This window comes from Rutilus rutilus (genome assembly GCF_951802725.1).
Source record: "Rutilus rutilus genome assembly, chromosome: 1".
Taxonomy (NCBI): domain Eukaryota; kingdom Metazoa; phylum Chordata; class Actinopteri; order Cypriniformes; family Leuciscidae; genus Rutilus; species Rutilus rutilus.
In genome coordinates, this window is record NC_140209.1 from 6,712,140 (window position 1) to 6,730,961 (window position 18,822).

Here is an 18,822-nt window from a genome sequence, read left to right on the forward strand (position 1 = left end):
AAATGCTTAGAAGTGTCATTTATTATTAAAAAAATACAATTATTATTATTTATTATTGATTTTTTTTGGCAGATCAGCTCTTCCCAATGGAATACATCATCAGTGAAGCTCCTCCCACACTGGAATACATCATCAGTGAAGCTCCTCCCTCTGCGATTCTCCAATAAATGCTGTAAATTCCCATCAGCTACAAGTGAAGACGAGCATCAGAGCATCAGGAAGAGCTGAAATCTGCAAAGACTGAGTTTATTAAAGAGGACAGTGAGAACATGAGTGATCCAGAACCCTGCAGAATGAAACACACTGAAGAAGATCCTGAAGAACAAAGAGGTTGGTGTTTATTCCTCATTCATTCATGATGCCGAAGAACATTCATGTTAGAAACATTCAAGCACTTCATCACATTTAGATAAACAGTTGAACTATGAAACGGTACAGAATGTTCTGGGTTTTCTTCAACAAATGGTCAGTAAAGGGAGGTTTGAGACATTGTTATATTGATTGTCAACATCAGATCAAGCTAAATACTATTTTAACTGTTTTGTTTTACATTTATTTCATATCTGGTTCCCAATTTGCAACAACATTGCCAGAAGTTTAGTCATTTTCAACATAGTTTACAATTTTATTTTTTTAGGAATAGTCAGTAAACACCAAGTTACTGATAAAGTTGTATTTGTCAAATATCATACAAGTTATTCATAGTTATAGAGGTTCTTCTTACAGTAACTTTGGTAACAGGGTTGATGAATACAGTCAATGCTACAGTTTGTGTAAAAACTGAGACAATGGATTGAGATTATTTTCTTGTCTTCCCATCATGCAGTAGAAAGAGCCCAGATTATGTCACTTCCTGTGTGTCACATTTTTACGAAATGCTCTGTTTTTAAAAGGAGGAAAATCATGTCAGGAGTAACAGGGTTGAGTGAAACATGTAGGACACAGATAAAGATAATACAAATAGTTAATTTAAAGCCAGTTAAAGTTATGGCCACTCTACACTTTGAGCTTGTGAAGTTTCTACACACAAGGGTTAACATTATAATACACAATACTGCCATTTTTGACATCAACTTTGAGATTGATATTTATTTGACTAAAACCGTTTTAATTATTAATGGCCGTTCACACTAGACTTTTCCTTGCACTGACTTCCATTCATGCGCATGTGAAAGTGGGACACCAGAAACACAAGCACAAGTGAATTACCCTGTGAGAAATAACACAAGCGTTTAGCATTCAAGTGGAGTGGATTGGTTATTTTTAAATTTTAATTATTATTATTTGTTGTAAGTTGAACTTGTGTTTGTAAAAAAGCTGCCACAGAATGTGACGTCATTTCACGGCCGTTGCAGTGTCTGGTGTTCATATTTATTTTTCTCAGCCAGTGTTCGTGGGTCTGGTGGACCCGCTGCATTTTTGGGTTTTTAATTCAACACAATCAAAAATTTTATTTTAAAATACTCAACAGATGTTTACTTCATCCCAATTACAAGCAATATAAACAGCATATATGGTTAATATTTTCTCTTTACCTTTGTTAGATCACATTTAAGAATTGCAACCTCGTGTGGGAATGGCAGGAGTAGAAACACAAAACTCACTTCTGCACTCTTTCACACTTACACACAATCTCTCTCTCACACGCACGCACACACACACTCATGCACACACACACACACAAAACACACACCCACACACACAGAGTTCAGAGTTCATTTCATTTCACTCACACACTCACTCATTTGGATATGTGGTGTACGGTCACTCTCAGGCCCGGATTGGGTAATCGGGAGAATCGGGAGAATTCCCGGTGGGCCGCTTCACTTTTGGGCCGGTCAAGGATTTTTTTTTGTTTCACATTTCAATGTCACGTTAGTAACATTACACGTTCCGCCTTCTGACACTGCAGCGCGCAGCCTCTGCATGGGTTGTACCATGTGAGGGAGTTCTCCCCTCCCCTACTATAGAGTTGGTTGGGTCCATAGCCCGTCTTTTCCAAAACGTTTTAGGTAGGCTACCGCGGCCGCGGGCCCGCGGCATCGCCGGCGCCTACCGATAGCTGGGCCGGCCCTACCGTAACGGTACGCGTCAGGGAGGATGGATGGGAGGAAGAGGCCAGGAGGTATGGAAGCTTGTTTCCGCCACAGAATAAAACATTTTAAAAGATAATTGCGACTTTTTATCTCACAATTGCGAGTTTACATCTCGGAATACATCAGAATTGCGTGAAATAAAGTCTCAATTGCGTGTTATAAAGTCAGAATTGCGAGATATAAAGTCAGAATTGCCTGAAATAAAGTTGCAATTGCGTGTTATAAAGTCAGCATTGCGAGATGGTCAGAATTGCGTGATATTAAGTCGCAATTGCGTGTTATAAAGTCAGAATTGCGAGATATAAAGTCAGAATTGCCTGAAATAAAGTTGCAATTGCGTGTTATAAAGTCAGCATTGCGAGATGGTCAAAATTGTGAGATATAAAGTCGCAATTGCGTGTTATAAAGTCAGAATTGTGTGAATTAAAGTCGCAATTGCTTTTTATAGTCAGAAATTGCAAGATATAAAGTCAGAACTGCGTGAAATAAAGTTGCAATTGCTTCTTTTAAAGTCAGAAATTCAGAATTGCGAGATATAGTCAGAATTGTGTGATATAAAGTCGCAATTGCTTCTTATAAAGTCTAAGTGAATTATTATTTAACCTTTACATTATTTGTTGAACTATGGTATTAATACAAACTACACAATAGTAACAGCTGAACTGTTGCTTCATTTATCCAAATTGGAAAAAGTGCTAATTTGGAATTCCACAATGAAAAAAGTGGGCCGGTCTTGGGCCTGAACTCCAGGGCTGAAAAGTGGCCCCACTCCGGCCCTGGTCACTCTCCATAGGCATTATGGTTTTTCTAATGTACAAACTGTATAATCGATCCCCCTACACTAACCCTACCCATCACAGAAAACTTTTGGCATTTTTTGAATTTCAAAAAACACCATTTAGTATGTTTTAGTATGAGGACACAGATGTCGTCATAAACCATGTTTACGTTGTAATACCCATGTCATTATACACATTTGTGTCCTCATAAACCATATACAAGAACATACACACACTAACAGCAGGCCCTGACAGGAGTAGGACATAGTAAAGGTACACACAGGACCTACAATTTCCACACTTTTATTAGCCCCGGGTCCAGTGGACCCGAACATCCTGTGTGTAATATAAATGTGTAGGGGGGGTGTACAGTGGGTTTTCATTGAAAATGTGTTCTGATATATATTCCTCACAGAAAATGAGCCAAGGCCAATGAGTCTCAGTTTGAAAAAATAATTAATTGTATCATTTTTCTTTTGATAAAAAATGAAACCGGGTCCAAAAGACCCGAACACCATACAAGGGTTAATATCATGTTAGATAATTGTGTCATTGATCAAATATATTTAATATACTCATGCTCACTTTCATGTCTTTTCACTTTATATTTCTCTCTTTAAATTATTTTGATGTACTGAAAATGAAATGAATAATTTCTCTTACATGTCAGACCTGATGGAAGAGAGCAAGGAGAGTGGAAAACTGAGTGAAGTGAAGGAGGAGAGTGAAGAACTGAGTGAAGTGAAGGAGGAGAGTGAAGAACTGAGTGAAGTGAAGGAGGAGAGAGAAGAACTGAGTGAAGTGAAGGAGGAGAGTGAAGAACTGAGTGAAGTGAAGGAGGAGAGAGAAGAACTGAGTGAAGTGGAGGAGGAACATCATGTCAAACCTGAAGAAAAACCTTTGAGTCGCTCAAAGACTAAACAGACATTTTTAAAGAAAAGAAGAGCCAAGAAATCTTTCACCTGCACTCAGTGTGGAAACAGTTTCACAACCAAACAAAGTCTTCAGCGTCACATGATGATCCACACCGGAGAGAAGCCGTTCTCATGTGATCAATGCGGGAAGAGTTTCACAATCAAATATGATCTTGATGTGCATAGGAGAGTTCACACTGGAGAGAAGACGTTCACATGTGATCAATGTGGCAAAACATTTCTTAGGGCATCAGGCCTGAAGAGACACCTGACAGTTCATATGAAGGAGAAGGCGCATTCATGTTCTGTGTGTGGAAAGGGTTTTTCATGGCTGCCAACTTTACATAGACATGAGAAAATTCACACTGGTGTGAGAGAGTACATGTGCTTTGAGTGTGAGAAGACTTTTACTACAGGGATAGATTTAAATCGGCACCAGAGGATCCACACTGGAGAAAAACCTTACAAGTGTTCACACTGTAACAAGAGATTCAGTCAGTCTTCATATCTGAAAACACATGAGATGATCCACACTGGAGAAAAACCTTACAAGTGTTCACACTGTGACAAGAGATTCAGTCGGTCAGAAAATATGAAAACACATGAGATGATCCACACTGGAGAAAAACCTTACAAGTGTTCACACTGTGACAAGAGATTCAGTCGGGCAGAAAATATGAAAACACATGAGATGATCCACACTGGAGAAAAACCTTACAAGTGTTCACACTGTGACAAGAGATTCAGTCAGTCATCAAATCTGAAAACACATGAGAGGATCCACACTGGAGAGAAGCCGCACACGTGTGATCAGTGTGGAAAGAGTTTCTCTATTAAATGTGACCTGAAGCGACACATGAAGATCCATGCAGTGGAGAAACCACATATGCAGTATTTAGTTTGATCAAACTCTTCAGCTGTGTTCCTGTAACTCTTCATCTCGTTTCTCTCTGCTGTGATCATGAAATACCACAGTATGATGATAATCAACAGAAGAAGACAAACCAGCCCGAGATTCACGGTTATTAAAACCATCACCACACACCAGCTATAAGTGGAGATCAGTGTTGCCAGACATACGATAATTATCGTATTTGTACGATAATTCAGACCTCTGTTCGATTTTAAGATCAATAATGAAAAAAATCCCATAATGTACGATAATTTCAGAATTGTGTGACACTTCAAATGATGGTGGTTGTAATCATAGGGCTTCTATACTCATTGATCTAGCTGTGGATTCTACGTTGTAACGTAAACGACTCTGGGTAAATGCGAATTAGCTCAAGGATATAGGGAATTTTGGAAATATTAATAATCATAACTCATGGTCATAATAATTCATAAATCGCATGAACATTTACTTTATCAATTATCGAGATTACTTTGTTCCGTAACTGGTCTGGTCATCAGTCATTCGTCCAGCGAATAAATGTAAGATTATCACAGTTAAGAAGGGGTATCCCTGTTTACAAACTCCAAGAAAGTTTATCTTCTGGCCACGAACATCAAACTTTCTGAGTTTATGAATTAAAAACTAATCAAGGTAATCTATAATATCGAGCTTGTAGCTTAATAAGATATTTTATTTCATTGACTTTATAAGGTGGGGTTTTCAAACACAGAGACAGTAAAAGTATAAATGGATTTTAATAAATGTAAAACTAGAGATTATATGAGCTACAAATATAAACGTACGTAAAAATGCAAACAATAAAACAAACAAACATTTAACCAAACAAGAACATAAGACATAACGTGATCAGAATGAATGAAATGAAAGAAAGAAGGATATAGAGAGAAGAGAAAAGAGGGTAACTTAATTCACAGACCTACGAGCTAGACACCTGAAATCAGCTTTTTAGAGAGAGATACTTGCAAGATTCTGTGCTCTTTCAGTGTGGTGCTGGAAAAGTTTGCGTCTAGCGTCGTCTTCCGGTGTCGTCTCGCAAGACGATGTAAAGGCTCGATTGAATTTAAGGTTACAGAGAAAATTTAGATCATTTCCCGTATGGAGGGAAAGGCGAATATGAACTTAGTTGCAAAGGACGGCAGCTTCTACATGACGCGGGGCATGCGTCCCAGAGGCCAAGGCAAGGCCTGTCCAGCTGGTTGCGTTGGGAGGAGAAGATCAGAGCGAGAGAGCAGGGTAAAAGAGAGAGGTATTACTGCATTCTGCTATCGGAATTCCACTCCGTTAGCTGGAGAGGTGCGTGTGTTTGTGCATGATTGTGTGTGTGTGTCTGTTGCATCCCGTGGTACGCGTACCACATGAGGGGTTGGGGGTTTAATTGGAAATGGCAGTCTCAGAGACAAAGGTAGTATTGTATGCAAACACTTATCAGCCTGAGGCGTCGTAGAATTTTGCTAGTGGTCCTAGACAACTGAATGGAGCCAGTTTTGTCATTTTCCTTCAGTACACAAAGAAAAAACGTTAGACACAGTAAGGGAATTGTTGTCGCAGCACATGATAGTTTGAGAAACAACATGGACCTGTTCGTTGATTTCATTAAGTCGTGGTAAACATTAACCCGTGGTCTGCTTGCAAACTTGGAGACATGCTACCAAGCCACATTATTCAAAGCTTTCTGAAAACGAATATGTATATGCTCATATGTGTTTTTAGCATGAGAGAAACAAGCAGGATTCGCTAATTCAGACGATCTGGCCGGATGTCATTGTCATTGTTGCTACAACGTCTACCGTCAGAAGAACCTGAACGTGGAGATACGCATGTCTTTCATCTCATCTCACGTTATTTCTTCTCGGTCAATCATCGTGGAGAATGACTCTCTCATGAGCACAAGTTAATGTTCTTTTTGTATATTGTATACAAAGTTGTGTATCATTAACATGTCATCTCTGTATGTTTTGCAAGAAGAAGAAAAAAGTAAATAAAAAAGTAAAGAGTTCCTTCCGCTTAGGTCAGTTTTTTTTCCAAGCTGTGGTTGATATTTTAGCAAAAAAGTCATTTTCATGTCGTGTCAAAAAGTTGTTGGTCAATAAATAGCTGTATTCTGTACGTTTGACTTGTGTACAATAATTTTCTTCCAAATATGATCATTTTTGAGCTTCTGGTACAATACTTAGACATTTCCAACCTGGAAACACTGGTGGAGATGGAGTGATTTGACTGTGACTAACTTACTGTGCGTTCACACCGGACTCGAATAGCGCGTCAAATTTGCAACCTGCCGCATCTAGTTATACACTTGACCACTTTATGTCCATTCGTTTTTACGCGCGTCAATACAAAAGTTTGAAGCTAAATTTACGAAACCCGTTGGCAGCCATCTTTTTACAAGATGTCTGATTGATGTTAATCGATCATTTATCGACAGAGTCACCGCTCTGTATTTGCTCTGGAGAGCAGAACAGCGGCGTAGGGATCATCGTCGCCGTATTTGGGTCCACCGAGACCCTACAGAGTTTGTCGAGTTTCACCATTTGCTCCAGGAGCTGCGCCTGGATGACGGCCGCTATCAGCGGTGCTTCCGCCAGTACTGCGCCCAGTTTGAGGACCTGTTGTCCCGCATCGGAGCGAGGATCACCCGCACCCTCACCCACATAATCTGTCATTTATTTTTGTATTGATGATAAATGGAGCCAGCCTCCAAAAGTAACACCTGTCCTGTGTTTTTTTTTTTTTCTCACACAACACTGTCCAGACACAAACTATTCTTATACACTAAAGTGTATTGGTTGTCTTTACATTAGAATAATAATGTTTCATATAATCTGGATTTAGATAAGGAATAAATAGCATTCAATACAAAATGAATGTCTTGTATGTTGAAATTAAGTTTTTATGTGATAATAGATTTACTTTGTTTTTACTTCACCACGTGACAGCAGCAAGCAGGCTCCTGATTGGTTAAGGCGGCGCAAATTGACGCAGAAGTTCAGATTTTTCAACTCGGGCGTCAGACGCGAATTCGCGTCAAACGTGTGAATGCACAAATATCACTACATAAAATCATTCGCACTTTACGCGCCAGACGCTCAATTCGCACCGCAGGAATTTTTACGCGCGTAACGCATCTTTGCATTGACTTTTTGAAATCATCATTGCATTGACTTTTTAAAAACATTGAAATCACTCACGCTTGATGCTCTATTCGCGTCCGATGTGAACGCACCATTACACAGAAAAGATTTTGTTGCTCAGCAAGTGGCAATTACACTGAACTAACACTGGATTTAGATTGCAATGTCACATCTTTGAGTGATCAACTAGAAAAGTAAGCTAATAAACAAGGTTAATACAAATCCATTTCAGTGTCAGTAGTTTATTTTTCCTAATTGTCTTTATCCTTGCTGTTTTAAAAAGTGTGTGTTTTAGATGGCTTTTTCATTTCCATGGAAGAGAAGAGCTGTTCTAATAGCAGACTAGGGCTGTCACGATTCCTCGATTAAAATGGATTATTAGATTTAAAAAAAACCTCGATTGCAATTGACCTGTGTTACCAAGTAACCGCCAAAATACAGAGTGAATTTTTCCATGTATTACACTTCAGGTTTTTTGAGATGGTTTTCACTGCAGTACACGAGATCCAGGGGGCGGAGTTGGATCCAGATCTAAGGGGTGGAGATTGGTAGATTTAGGGGTGGGTTTAGAGATCAGGGGGTGGAGATGGGTAGGTTTAGGTATATGTAAGTTGGGAGGTCTTGGATCTGGAACGAGACAGACATTAGACAGGAAATTGAAACACAAGGGAACATACACAACAAACCAGTACAGGACTGCAAACACAGGGCGACTAAATAGGGAAGCAAACAAAAGGGGGTAACGAGAAAAGCAGGTGGGGCAAATTAATCAATAATCAGGTAACAAGATGGGAGGGGCTAGACAATAGACTGGAGAGCACATGGCACAAGGAAATACATGACAAGCCATGTGCTCACAACAAACCAGACTATACACAAACACATGACAAACCGGGAGTGTCAGAGCTCTGTCACCAAACCAGGATACAAACCAGACAGAAGTGACAGAACCCTGACACTACCCCCCCGCCCTCAAAGGGAAACCAAAACCAGACAGGAACATGACAATACAAGACCAAAAGACAACAAACAAGACAGGAAGATCAAAACAAAGAGATAATGAGGGGAGGGAGGGGAGCCAGGGAGTCTCAGGCAGGTCAGGATTCCTGGCTGTGGGCCAGGGTGGAGCAGGCGTCAAGGGCGGAGCAGGGGGCCAGGGTTGACCAGACAGTTCGGGTGGCTAGGGCGGAGACAACCCTTCGGCTGGCCAGGGTGGAGATGACAGTTCAAAGGACCCATTGCCCCCTCTCAAAATTTTCTTGAGGGCAGCTGTGGAGTTATGCTCAAGAACAGGCCCACACACCGGCTCAGGAACAGACACTGGCTGGGCGGCAGCCATCTTTTCCGGAGACACTGGCTCGGGGGCAGCCATCTTGTCCGGAGACACTGGCTCGGGAGTGGCCATCTTGTCCGGAGACACTGGCTCGGCAAGCGTGATGTGAACAGTCTCTGGATCGGCAGTCGTGACGTGAACAGTCTCTGGATCGGCAGACGTGACGTGAGGTGATTCAGGCTCGGCAGACCTGACGTGAGGAAACTCAGGCTCGACAAGCATGCTGTGAAGAGATTTAGGCTTTACGGGTAGCATGGGCGGAGCCGGCAGGGCCAGGAGCTTTGGTGTGGCTTCCAGGCCCTGTGGGACGGAGGATGCCTTCCTTCTCCTCCGTTTACGAGAGCGTGGTGCCACTGCCTCTTCAGCCACCACTGGGGCTGCGACAGGGAGACTGGATTGGGACCACCGAAGTCGGGTTCTCCTAGACCACCGGGCTTGGGACCACCAAAGTCGGGTTCTCCTGGACCACCGGGCTTGGGACCACCGAAGTCGGGTTCTCCTGGGCCACCGTGCTTGGTACCACCTAAGTCGGGTCCTCCAGGACCACCGGGCTTGGGACCACTGAAGTCAGGTCCTCCTGGATCACCAGGCTAAGGGAAGCAACAGGAGCCTTCCTCCTCCTGCACTTGCGAGGGTGAGATGGTGTGGAAATAAACGCCTCTTCTGGGATGACTGCAGCCTCCCTAACTGGAGGATTATTTTGGTGATCCAGAGAATTAATGAATTCCCCAAACATCAAGTGCTCCAGCCCTATCATTGTCCAGACGTTGATGGGCTCATCAAGGGCATAATTAAACAAATTAAACAGCACAGGACTGCAAACACGGGGAGAGTAAATAGGGAAGCATTCAAAAGAGGGTAACGAGAAAAGCAGGTGGGGCAAATAAACCAATAATCAGGTAACAAGATGGGAGGGGTTAGACAATAGACAGGAGACCACATGGCACAAGGAAATACATGACAAGCCATGTGCTCACAACAAACCAGACTATACACAAACACATGACAAACCGGTAGTGTCAGAGCTCTGTCACCAAACCAAGATACAAACCAGACAGAAGTGACAGAACCCTGATTAGACTACAAAAGTAGTCGTTAGTGCCTGCCTATAGGGTTTTCTTAGTGCCTGCCTATAGGGTTTTCTCAACCTTTTGCAACTCTTGGCCCACCAATGACTGTTTAAAAACATTTTGAGTATCACCTTTCCCAATATAATGAACAGAATAACAGAAAATTCAAACAGTATATAGATGAAAAATGTCCTTGTATAAAAAAGACTTGGAAGGTTTACTCAGTAACCATTCATTCCTGTAGCATTAACAGGCCAGGTCAGACCAATGACTGAATACCTTTTCTGAAACTTCCTCTCAGCCAGAACCTTGTACTGTGTGTACGGATGTGGAAGATGTGATCCCTGTTCATGAGTCACATGCTGTTGATGACCATAAGACTGACAAGTCTGATTCTATGTCAGAAAGTCCATTTATCTGTGATGACCATGTTAGCACGTCTTGTTCTTTATTTCCATTTATATTGTGACTTGAGATGACCTTATCAAAGCACAGCAGGCGGATGATACTCTTCAAGAATTCTTCTCTTTAGCTCATGAAGCAAGAGACAAGACTTCATCTCCCTTCTATTTTCTTCAACATGGATTGCTTCATAGACAGCAACCTATGAGCTCTGACTTTTCACTCGATCCTAGGATCCAAATCGTGGTTCCATTTAATTTCCGTCAAGACCTCCTACAGCTATCAGACCAGGGCATGGCTGGTCATATGGGGGTACGACAGACCTATGAAAGAGTTCTAAGGAAATTTTATTGACCTAGATGTAAGCGAGATGTGATTAACTATATACGGTCCTGCTATACTTGTCAAATGACCGGAAAGCCAAATCAAAAAGTTCCATTGACTCCTTTACAGCCTATTGCTGCAGTTACCACTCCTTTTGCACACTTGACTATTGATTGCGTTGGTCCTTTATCACGATCTAAGGTTGGACATGCTTATTTACTCACTGTAATGTGTCAGACTACATGTTACTCTGCAGCTTATCCTCTGAGATCAATTTCTTCTAAAGCTATTTTAAAGGCTTTAACAAGTTTCATGTCTATTTTTGGCATTCCAAAAACCATTCAGTCTGAGACCAGAGCTCGAATTTTATGTGCCGAAACTTCTCTAAGGTCAACTTAAAGTTAAACATAATATCTTAAGTGCTTATCACCCTCAAAGTCTGGAAGAAGAAAGGTCTGGAAAGATTCCATCAGTTTTGAGGTCGTATTGTGTCGAACTTGACTGTGACTAGGAGGAAGGACTTCCTTGGATGTTGCTAGCTATTCGTGAGGTTGTACAGGAGAGCATAGGTTTTAGCCCTTGTGAGTTCGTGTTTGGACACACTTTTAGGGGCCCTATTGCTGTCCTGGCAGATGAGTGGACAACTTTTGACCCTCCTGAGAATGTTTTAGACTATGTGAGTAGTTTCCGTTATCGACTCTACGAAGCTAGAGCTATTGCTCTACGAAAGTTAGCCAAGTCTCAGCGAAAGATGCAGAGGTTGTTTGATCGCAAAGTCAAGTCTAGACACTTTCAAGCAGGTGATCAAGTGCTGGCGTTGTTACCTGTTTTGACTAGTTCTTTTCAGGCTTGGTTTGCTGGACCTTTTTCGATTGCGAAGTGTTTTCCGAATAACAACTATTTATTAAATACACCAGATCGTCGAAAGAAAATAAAGGTTTGTCATGTTAATTTATTGAAATCTTATGTGACTCCTGTACCTTCTCTGTCTGTTGATGTTGTGACAACTACCGAAACTGCAGATCCAAGTGTTTCAGAAACATCTGTAGAGGTGAATGATAGTCTAGAGGAGATTGTGGCAGGATTTGTGAATTTTAATAGGTATTTTGAACGTACAAACACACTTCCAGATACATATGCACGCACACACATACATGGAAGCCCAAAGCGCAGAGGACGGAAAGGACGCAAGAATTCCCATATACGGGAAACAGCAATGTTACCAAAAACCCCCTCAGAGACAATGGACGGTTGATGTCGCAAGACTCTGTCATGAGACTGAGTTCCTCTGGAAAAAACCCAAGAAACTGTATTGGAACAATTTAACCCAGTTCCGTATAAATATTACTGCATTTTTACTGTTAGGGGCTGCATTTTTTATTTAGATGTCGGATTGCATCCCTAGAGAGGAATCAGATCTCTTCTAGTATAATCCTGGCTGAATTTCTTTTGGTTTGCACTGCTCTGCTGTAATATTGTAACTTGATAAATCTCGGATGAGAACGAGTTCATATTTACTCGAAATTGCTTGAACTGCTGATAAGGTAATTAGTCTTTGTAATATTCACTCATACAGGACTGCCCTGTTGAGATTGAAATAAGCTGAAGTTTTATATCTTGTAACATTTACTTTTTGATTTGCCAGTGTTCTAATCTTTAGACCAGTGTTTTAATCTTTTGTATAAATAAATTTTTATTTCTAAAGACAATCACTGTTAAGTCTTACTTCAGCTTTTACAAACAGTTCTAAGAGCAAAAGACAGAGCAATACATTAATCCTTATTAATCGAAGATAACAAGGGTTCCAAGAGCGATTCGGCTGGAAGGTAAGCATGAATTTAATTCATATGTCTGGTTAGTAATGTTTATTATTGTTTCCTTGGGAGTGTAGGGACTACACATAGATTTACTGGTATAAATGATAACAAGCAAGTTGAGGGAATAATTCCTATTCTGACCTGACAGCAAAAGATCACCTAGACACAGTGATACTAGGGGTTAATCAGGAACGTGAGAGCAATACCAGATCTCACCACATGGGGGCTCGTCCGGGATTGGGTCAATTTCTAATTGCCCAATAATACCCACAAGAACCTAAGGGAATAATAGTTTAAGTACTAAGACGACGGCTAAATCCAAATGCAAAATAATGTCTCCATAGTGCTTTGAGGAAGTTACAGGAACAGATACTTCCTCCTAACCATAGAAAGTATCACGGGGACGCCTGAGATAAGGTTCTATGGTTAGGCACGACAGAGGTAACAAGAGATCTCGAAGGCAGCTCTGTGGGACCACAGAGTACCCATTTAGAAACCTCATATAAAGAGATAGTTGCCAAAATCCTCAGAGGAGAAGCCAGATTCACACAGTCATGGAGAGAATAACTGATATCATTTTGCTCCCACAAGATCAACTAAACAAGACGTTAAAAAAACGCAGGGCAAGTAGGCAATGAAGAACTACTGGCTACTGACGATACTTTATACACCTCTAATGAAGCTGGATTAAGTAAATTAGTCCAAGTCGTTAGCAGTAAAAGTCGAAGTAAAAAGGTTACTGTAGAAATTGGGGACAGTGATACCACCGTACCAATTGTTTAAGGAATAGACATAAGAGTAACTAGAAACGGCGTTACTGATCAGGAAGCTCTGATCACAGTTGAATCCCCCACCCCTTCAGAGTACACTGAAATGGAAGGGGCCTCAGGATGTGACTATGGTCAAATAGATAAAAACTATGAAAAAATGCTCTTAGAAACGGGAACGATTCCTAAACAAAAAAGATGTTGTAACCGGGTTCAGATCCCTGATGACAGGGGAAATATCAGGGGAAATAAGAGAGACAGGGTTTAGATCATACAAAGCTTCAACAGGGAGAGAGTTAAACGATAATAAACCCAAAGTGCAGATAATTAGAGAGCCTGATCATAGTTTCGGCTCAGAAAATACAGAAGACGAGAAAATACCTCGCAGAGATAGTGCTAACAAAATCTGGAAGCCCGTCTAAAGAATGGAAAAACAGCTCGCATAAAAGAGAAAATAATACCAGGGGAGGTAGAACATTTCTAACTTGCACTGGTCAAGTGCTTAATTCAGTGAATTCACATTCAACAGCACTCAAGGGGCCAGAGCAGAAAGTAATGCAGTTTGTTTATGAACTTACTGCTAATGATATCCTGAATATGCCGGGAACCAGCAAAAAAGTAAAATGTCACATGTTAGCAGAACAGCTAGATCAAATGCAAAACACATTGTGTTATATTTTATTAGATATGTACCAATGATGAAAGGCTTGTGGAAATTATGGGAGGCCACGCATAGCAAGGTTTCCTCCCATCAATAAGGGTAGAGTTCCAAGAAAACCGCAGAAAGCTAAGTCACCTAAAAGAAAAAGGAAGTATCACCTTCCCCTTTTAGTAACAGAGATCTAGCAAGGAAAGAGTATAGACGAGAGGTTGAAAAAGGGAGGGGAACCTTCTAATTCTTCCTCCAGCTCATACACCTCAGACTCTGATAAAGAGAAAAGAAAGCAGGCGCTCTAAGAAGCCCTTGTCAGTTAAAAAGGAGAGGACACAGTCAGAATTTGAATATGAAGAAAAAGTGGTCTCTAAACCTAGGCGCGGTCCAGCTAGACAGATTAAGGAAGACAGTTTTACAGTCATCCAGCTCCTACAAAATATGAAATTCAAAGGGGCAAAAGATAACAATATGATTAAGGCAAAAATGGTGGCTGATCTGGGGAAAACCCTAGGTGCCTCAACTAGCCTGGTAAGACTAATGATTAAATATCATACAGGAATATCCATGAAACTAGAAAACCTTAATGCATTCCACTCCAAAGGGATAGGTATAGATAAGGAGACTGAATTCAGGAAAAAGACAGAAGTGGTTAAAACCAGAGGCTGATGGCCATGTCTTTTCGAGAAAGCCACCCAAGGGTGGACAAATGGAGGAGAGTTAGCTAGACTTAAAAGGCTAGCCACAGTTACCAACTGGTCAGAAATGTCTAGTTTAGCGGACCTATATGACAGGGAAACGGTTAGAAGTAATAGGACCAGAGAAAGCTTAGGCCAAAATAAACCAATAGAGGGGGATAGGATGAAACGGGAAACTGCCTATCAGAAGGATAAAAATGAGGCTAGGACAGTTAGGAATGAGCATCCTGAAACTTTATAGAAAAAGTTAAAACCCCAGGTTAGGCCAGCTAAGAAGACCGGAAAAGGAACTAAATTTATAGAGCCTAAAGAATGGGCAAAACTGACTGAAGAGCAGAAACAAGCCCACATAAACAAACGAAACTAAATAGCAGAACCGAAAACTAGAAGTAGGGAAGTATAATCCCACTGCCTCTGACATGGGGAGACAAAAAATAAGGATTATATGTCCAATAAAAAGGAATAAAAATTATGTTAGATAACCTAGAAAAGGTTGTAACGAAAGTTCCTAACGGAGCGATAAAATTTGAAGGTTAATATAATGATTATGGTTTCAGTAATAAAATGAAATCAGTGACCAGAGATAGATATTCCTGGGAAGGATTGCAGTGTATAGTTGACAGCACAACTTTGATGCGTCTAAATGATAACATTCTAATTAAATAAATTAAGGAAAAAGATACTGATAATGATAAAACAAACAGATAACCAAAAAAGACAGGAAAATGTGTCACCTGTAGAAATATTAGCTATGGTAGCTAGAAATTTGCTGATTATTAAATCATTGGCTGCAGAAAAATTAGTGATAGTCATTGCTAAACGTGAAGGAATAGAATTATTAGCAAAATAATTTAGTGAATGAAAATAAGCGCATTCACACTTTTACCTGGTCTAAATGGACTAAATTAGGCTAATCTGTGACAATCAGATAGAATTTAGACATGATAAAACTCCTAAAAAGGAGAAAAAGACCGTAATAAATCAAGCACATTTGTGCTACTTTACTGACGGAAGTTCAGATAAAGGACAAACATGGTGGGGCTTCCTTGTTAAGCAGAGAGGTAAAATTATGCACAGAGAAAAAGGAAGATAGAAGATGACAAAAGTGCACAGGAAGCTGAAGTCACAGCGGTAGCGAAGGCATTGTTATTTATTAAAGAAAATAACCACATGGACTGTTTGTTAATAACGGACAGCGGTTTTGTTTATCTATGATTGGTTGGACACCTGGATAGGTGGGAACAGAATAGTTTCTATAACGCTAAAGGCAAACCGTCAGGTGGAACTGTGGAGGAGCATAAGCGAAAATTACAAGGTTGTGAAACCGAAAGTATTGCATAAGTCTAGCCACAGAATACAGGACAACGCCTGCGGCAGTTGGGAACAAGGAATTTGACCAATACAACCGCATACGAGCGATCACTAAACAGAGCGAGGGGGACTTACTGAAGAAACTGCATGATAAACTGTTTCACCCTCCAACGACGTATGTTGCGAAATATTGTCAGCAGATGGGCTTACATATTCAGAACTTAAAAACTAATGATCAGAAAATTAAGTTAAATTGCCCTGATTGTAGGAAGGTTATAACCAGTATTTATATTGATTATGGGAAAAATCAAAACTGAGAAATAGAACGTTGAAATAAGCTCAGATTTCGCTAGACTAGTTTTGTTCTAAAACAAAAAAGAAAAAACGCTTACTTCCTAGTTATTGTGGATAACTGCTCTACCTTTATAGAGATCTACCCATTTTAACAGGCGACAGGTAGGCTACTGTTGTCCTGAACAGCCTTAAGAGGTTGATAACATAGCAGGGTTCGCACGAATGAGTTCGAGGCGATAACAGACATAACTTAACTGGTCATGAAGTGGAGACCTTTTGCAAAAAAGCAGGGTATTATTTTAATTAAGGCGGTTGAACACCGACCATCCAAGTAGTGGATAAATACAGAGTAGCGGATTGGTTGTACGTGCAATACCTTTGTTTAAGGACAGATTTTTTTGAAAAATCAAAATCTAGGGGATCGGGATAGGTTACTTAAAGTGTATGAACTCATCGAAGACTAATCAAATTCCTAAATCGACCGACAAAAGCAAAAGCCCTAAGTCGAAAGGGCAAAACAGGTTTTAGTTATATTAAGACAAAAACAAGTACGTTTTCGAGGTAAAACGAGAACCAAAAAAGTAGGCCTAGTTGAATTAACTTCAAGCACAACCGTTCGCCTTGAAGCGAATTTGGTCAATTAGGAATCTTGTGGGGAGCAAAGATTAATATTCACGATGAATAAGGTATACAGACCAAAAGTAAGTTTCCAGTCAGACGCTAAGTGTCCAGCAGAGGGCACTGTTGTAGTGTGTAAAGACTTTAGTGACTCTTTCTTAGTGAAGATATGATATAAGGATTGTGAAGCAGGAACTGCAACAATCCGTAGGAAACCTACTGACTGTGTGATCTGTGGCAAACAGGAGATTTGTCAGCTCCTCTGGGAAGGACTGAGGGAGGTCCGAGTAAGTCAGCATTGGCTCAGGAGTCAAATGACAATATTTACCAAAATGGTTTTGTGTCGACAGGTCCGTTGGATCATGTTCGATCGGAGATTTAAGCATTTGTGGATTGTGCCGATTAACCAGACAGCGCTGGGCGGTCTGGAAATATGAATTAACCACGGGGAATTGTGGTTGTAAAGCTTGCATAGACTGTAAGATAAAGTACAGTCTTAGAGGTCAAGAGTGTAGATGCACTCTAGACAACCAACCCAGCTAACAATTTTTAGTTCCCATAACGTTAGTTTTTGGTACCCAGAACATTCTCAGAATGTTAGTTTATGGTTCCCAGAACGTTATTTTTTTATGGTAACCACCCAGCAACGTTCTGGGAACGTTATTTTATTGTTACATAAAAATAAAACCAAAAAAGAACGTTCCCCTAACGTAAGTATTTGGTTCCCAAAAAAATAACCAAAAAATAACATTAGGGGAACGTTCTGTGTTAACTGGGAAGGGCAACTAAGTAAGTGCCCTAGGTGTAAGTTAATGATCAGAAAATGATTGTTAAAAATTACAAGTTTGAAAGAAATTTGGCAGTCTAGAAAAACTGAAACAAGTCTAGGCTGCTTAATTGATGATAAACTTATGTGTAAATGGGACATAAATCCCCTGGCTTTAGTCTGTGATAGCGAGAAAGCCTTTCTGTGGGGAAGGCTGCTAAGCTCAGGTGGCCCGATGCCATTGGACTCTGGTCCAATGTTGAAAGACAGTGTTTTGGATAAAACACTGCAGAGAAATACTGATTTACACCTTTGGAAAAAGGTTGTGAGGGATCCATTATATGACAATGGTTACTCAATTCAGTTTAAAGAGGAAGAAATGTATAAAGAGTTAAATGTGCATGACTTATTTGTTGAATTGATGACAAAAATGTATTTTCAGGAGGGATATCCGATATACATGGCTAGAGAATAAAGTCATTTTGTACGGGAAACCTCACTGACTGTCAGAGCAAGGTCACAACAGACATTCTCAGGGACAGAAAGAATAAAAGTCAAGCTAGATTCACATAGGACAAGTGAATTACGGCAGGTGAAAGTTTCTATCACCATGACCTCTGATTACCTAAGTATAGGCAAATCAATAGAGGGGGTCAAAGTTGAAAGGACAATTATCAGAAAACCTAACAAACTGAGCAGAATGACCGCATGGATTATAGATCAGATAGGGAAAGCTTAGGAGGTTTTTGTGCATCTATATCTGTTTGTGTTTTTCAGAAACAGGATGGTGAAAAGAGGAACCGGACTAAAGGGGAAGTATCAGGAATTGCTTCATGACCGGAGTGAAGCACTGTTACTGTTGGCCCTATTGATGGTTCTGGTAGTATGTCTCTTTATAGTTGGATTTGGCATCACAGTAGAGAATCAAACAAAT

The 18,822-nt window shown here is 40.5% G+C and overlaps 2 protein-coding genes across 2 annotated transcripts in view; both read left to right on the plus strand.

The window, feature by feature from the left end:
• Positions 1–18,822, plus strand: part of LOC311302772 (uncharacterized protein) — a 128,621-nt gene that overhangs the window by 1,253 nt on the left and 108,546 nt on the right. The window lies entirely within an intron of this gene.
• LOC311303977 (uncharacterized protein) lies at positions 168–6,420 on the plus strand (the record flags this gene model as incomplete). Its single annotated transcript, XM_084430765.1, has 3 exons — positions 168–330; positions 3,546–4,283; positions 6,416–6,420. Exons 1-3 carry the CDS (start codon positions 270–272, stop codon positions 6,418–6,420), a joined length of 804 nt encoding a protein of 267 aa, XP_084286891.1. The 5' UTR covers positions 168–269.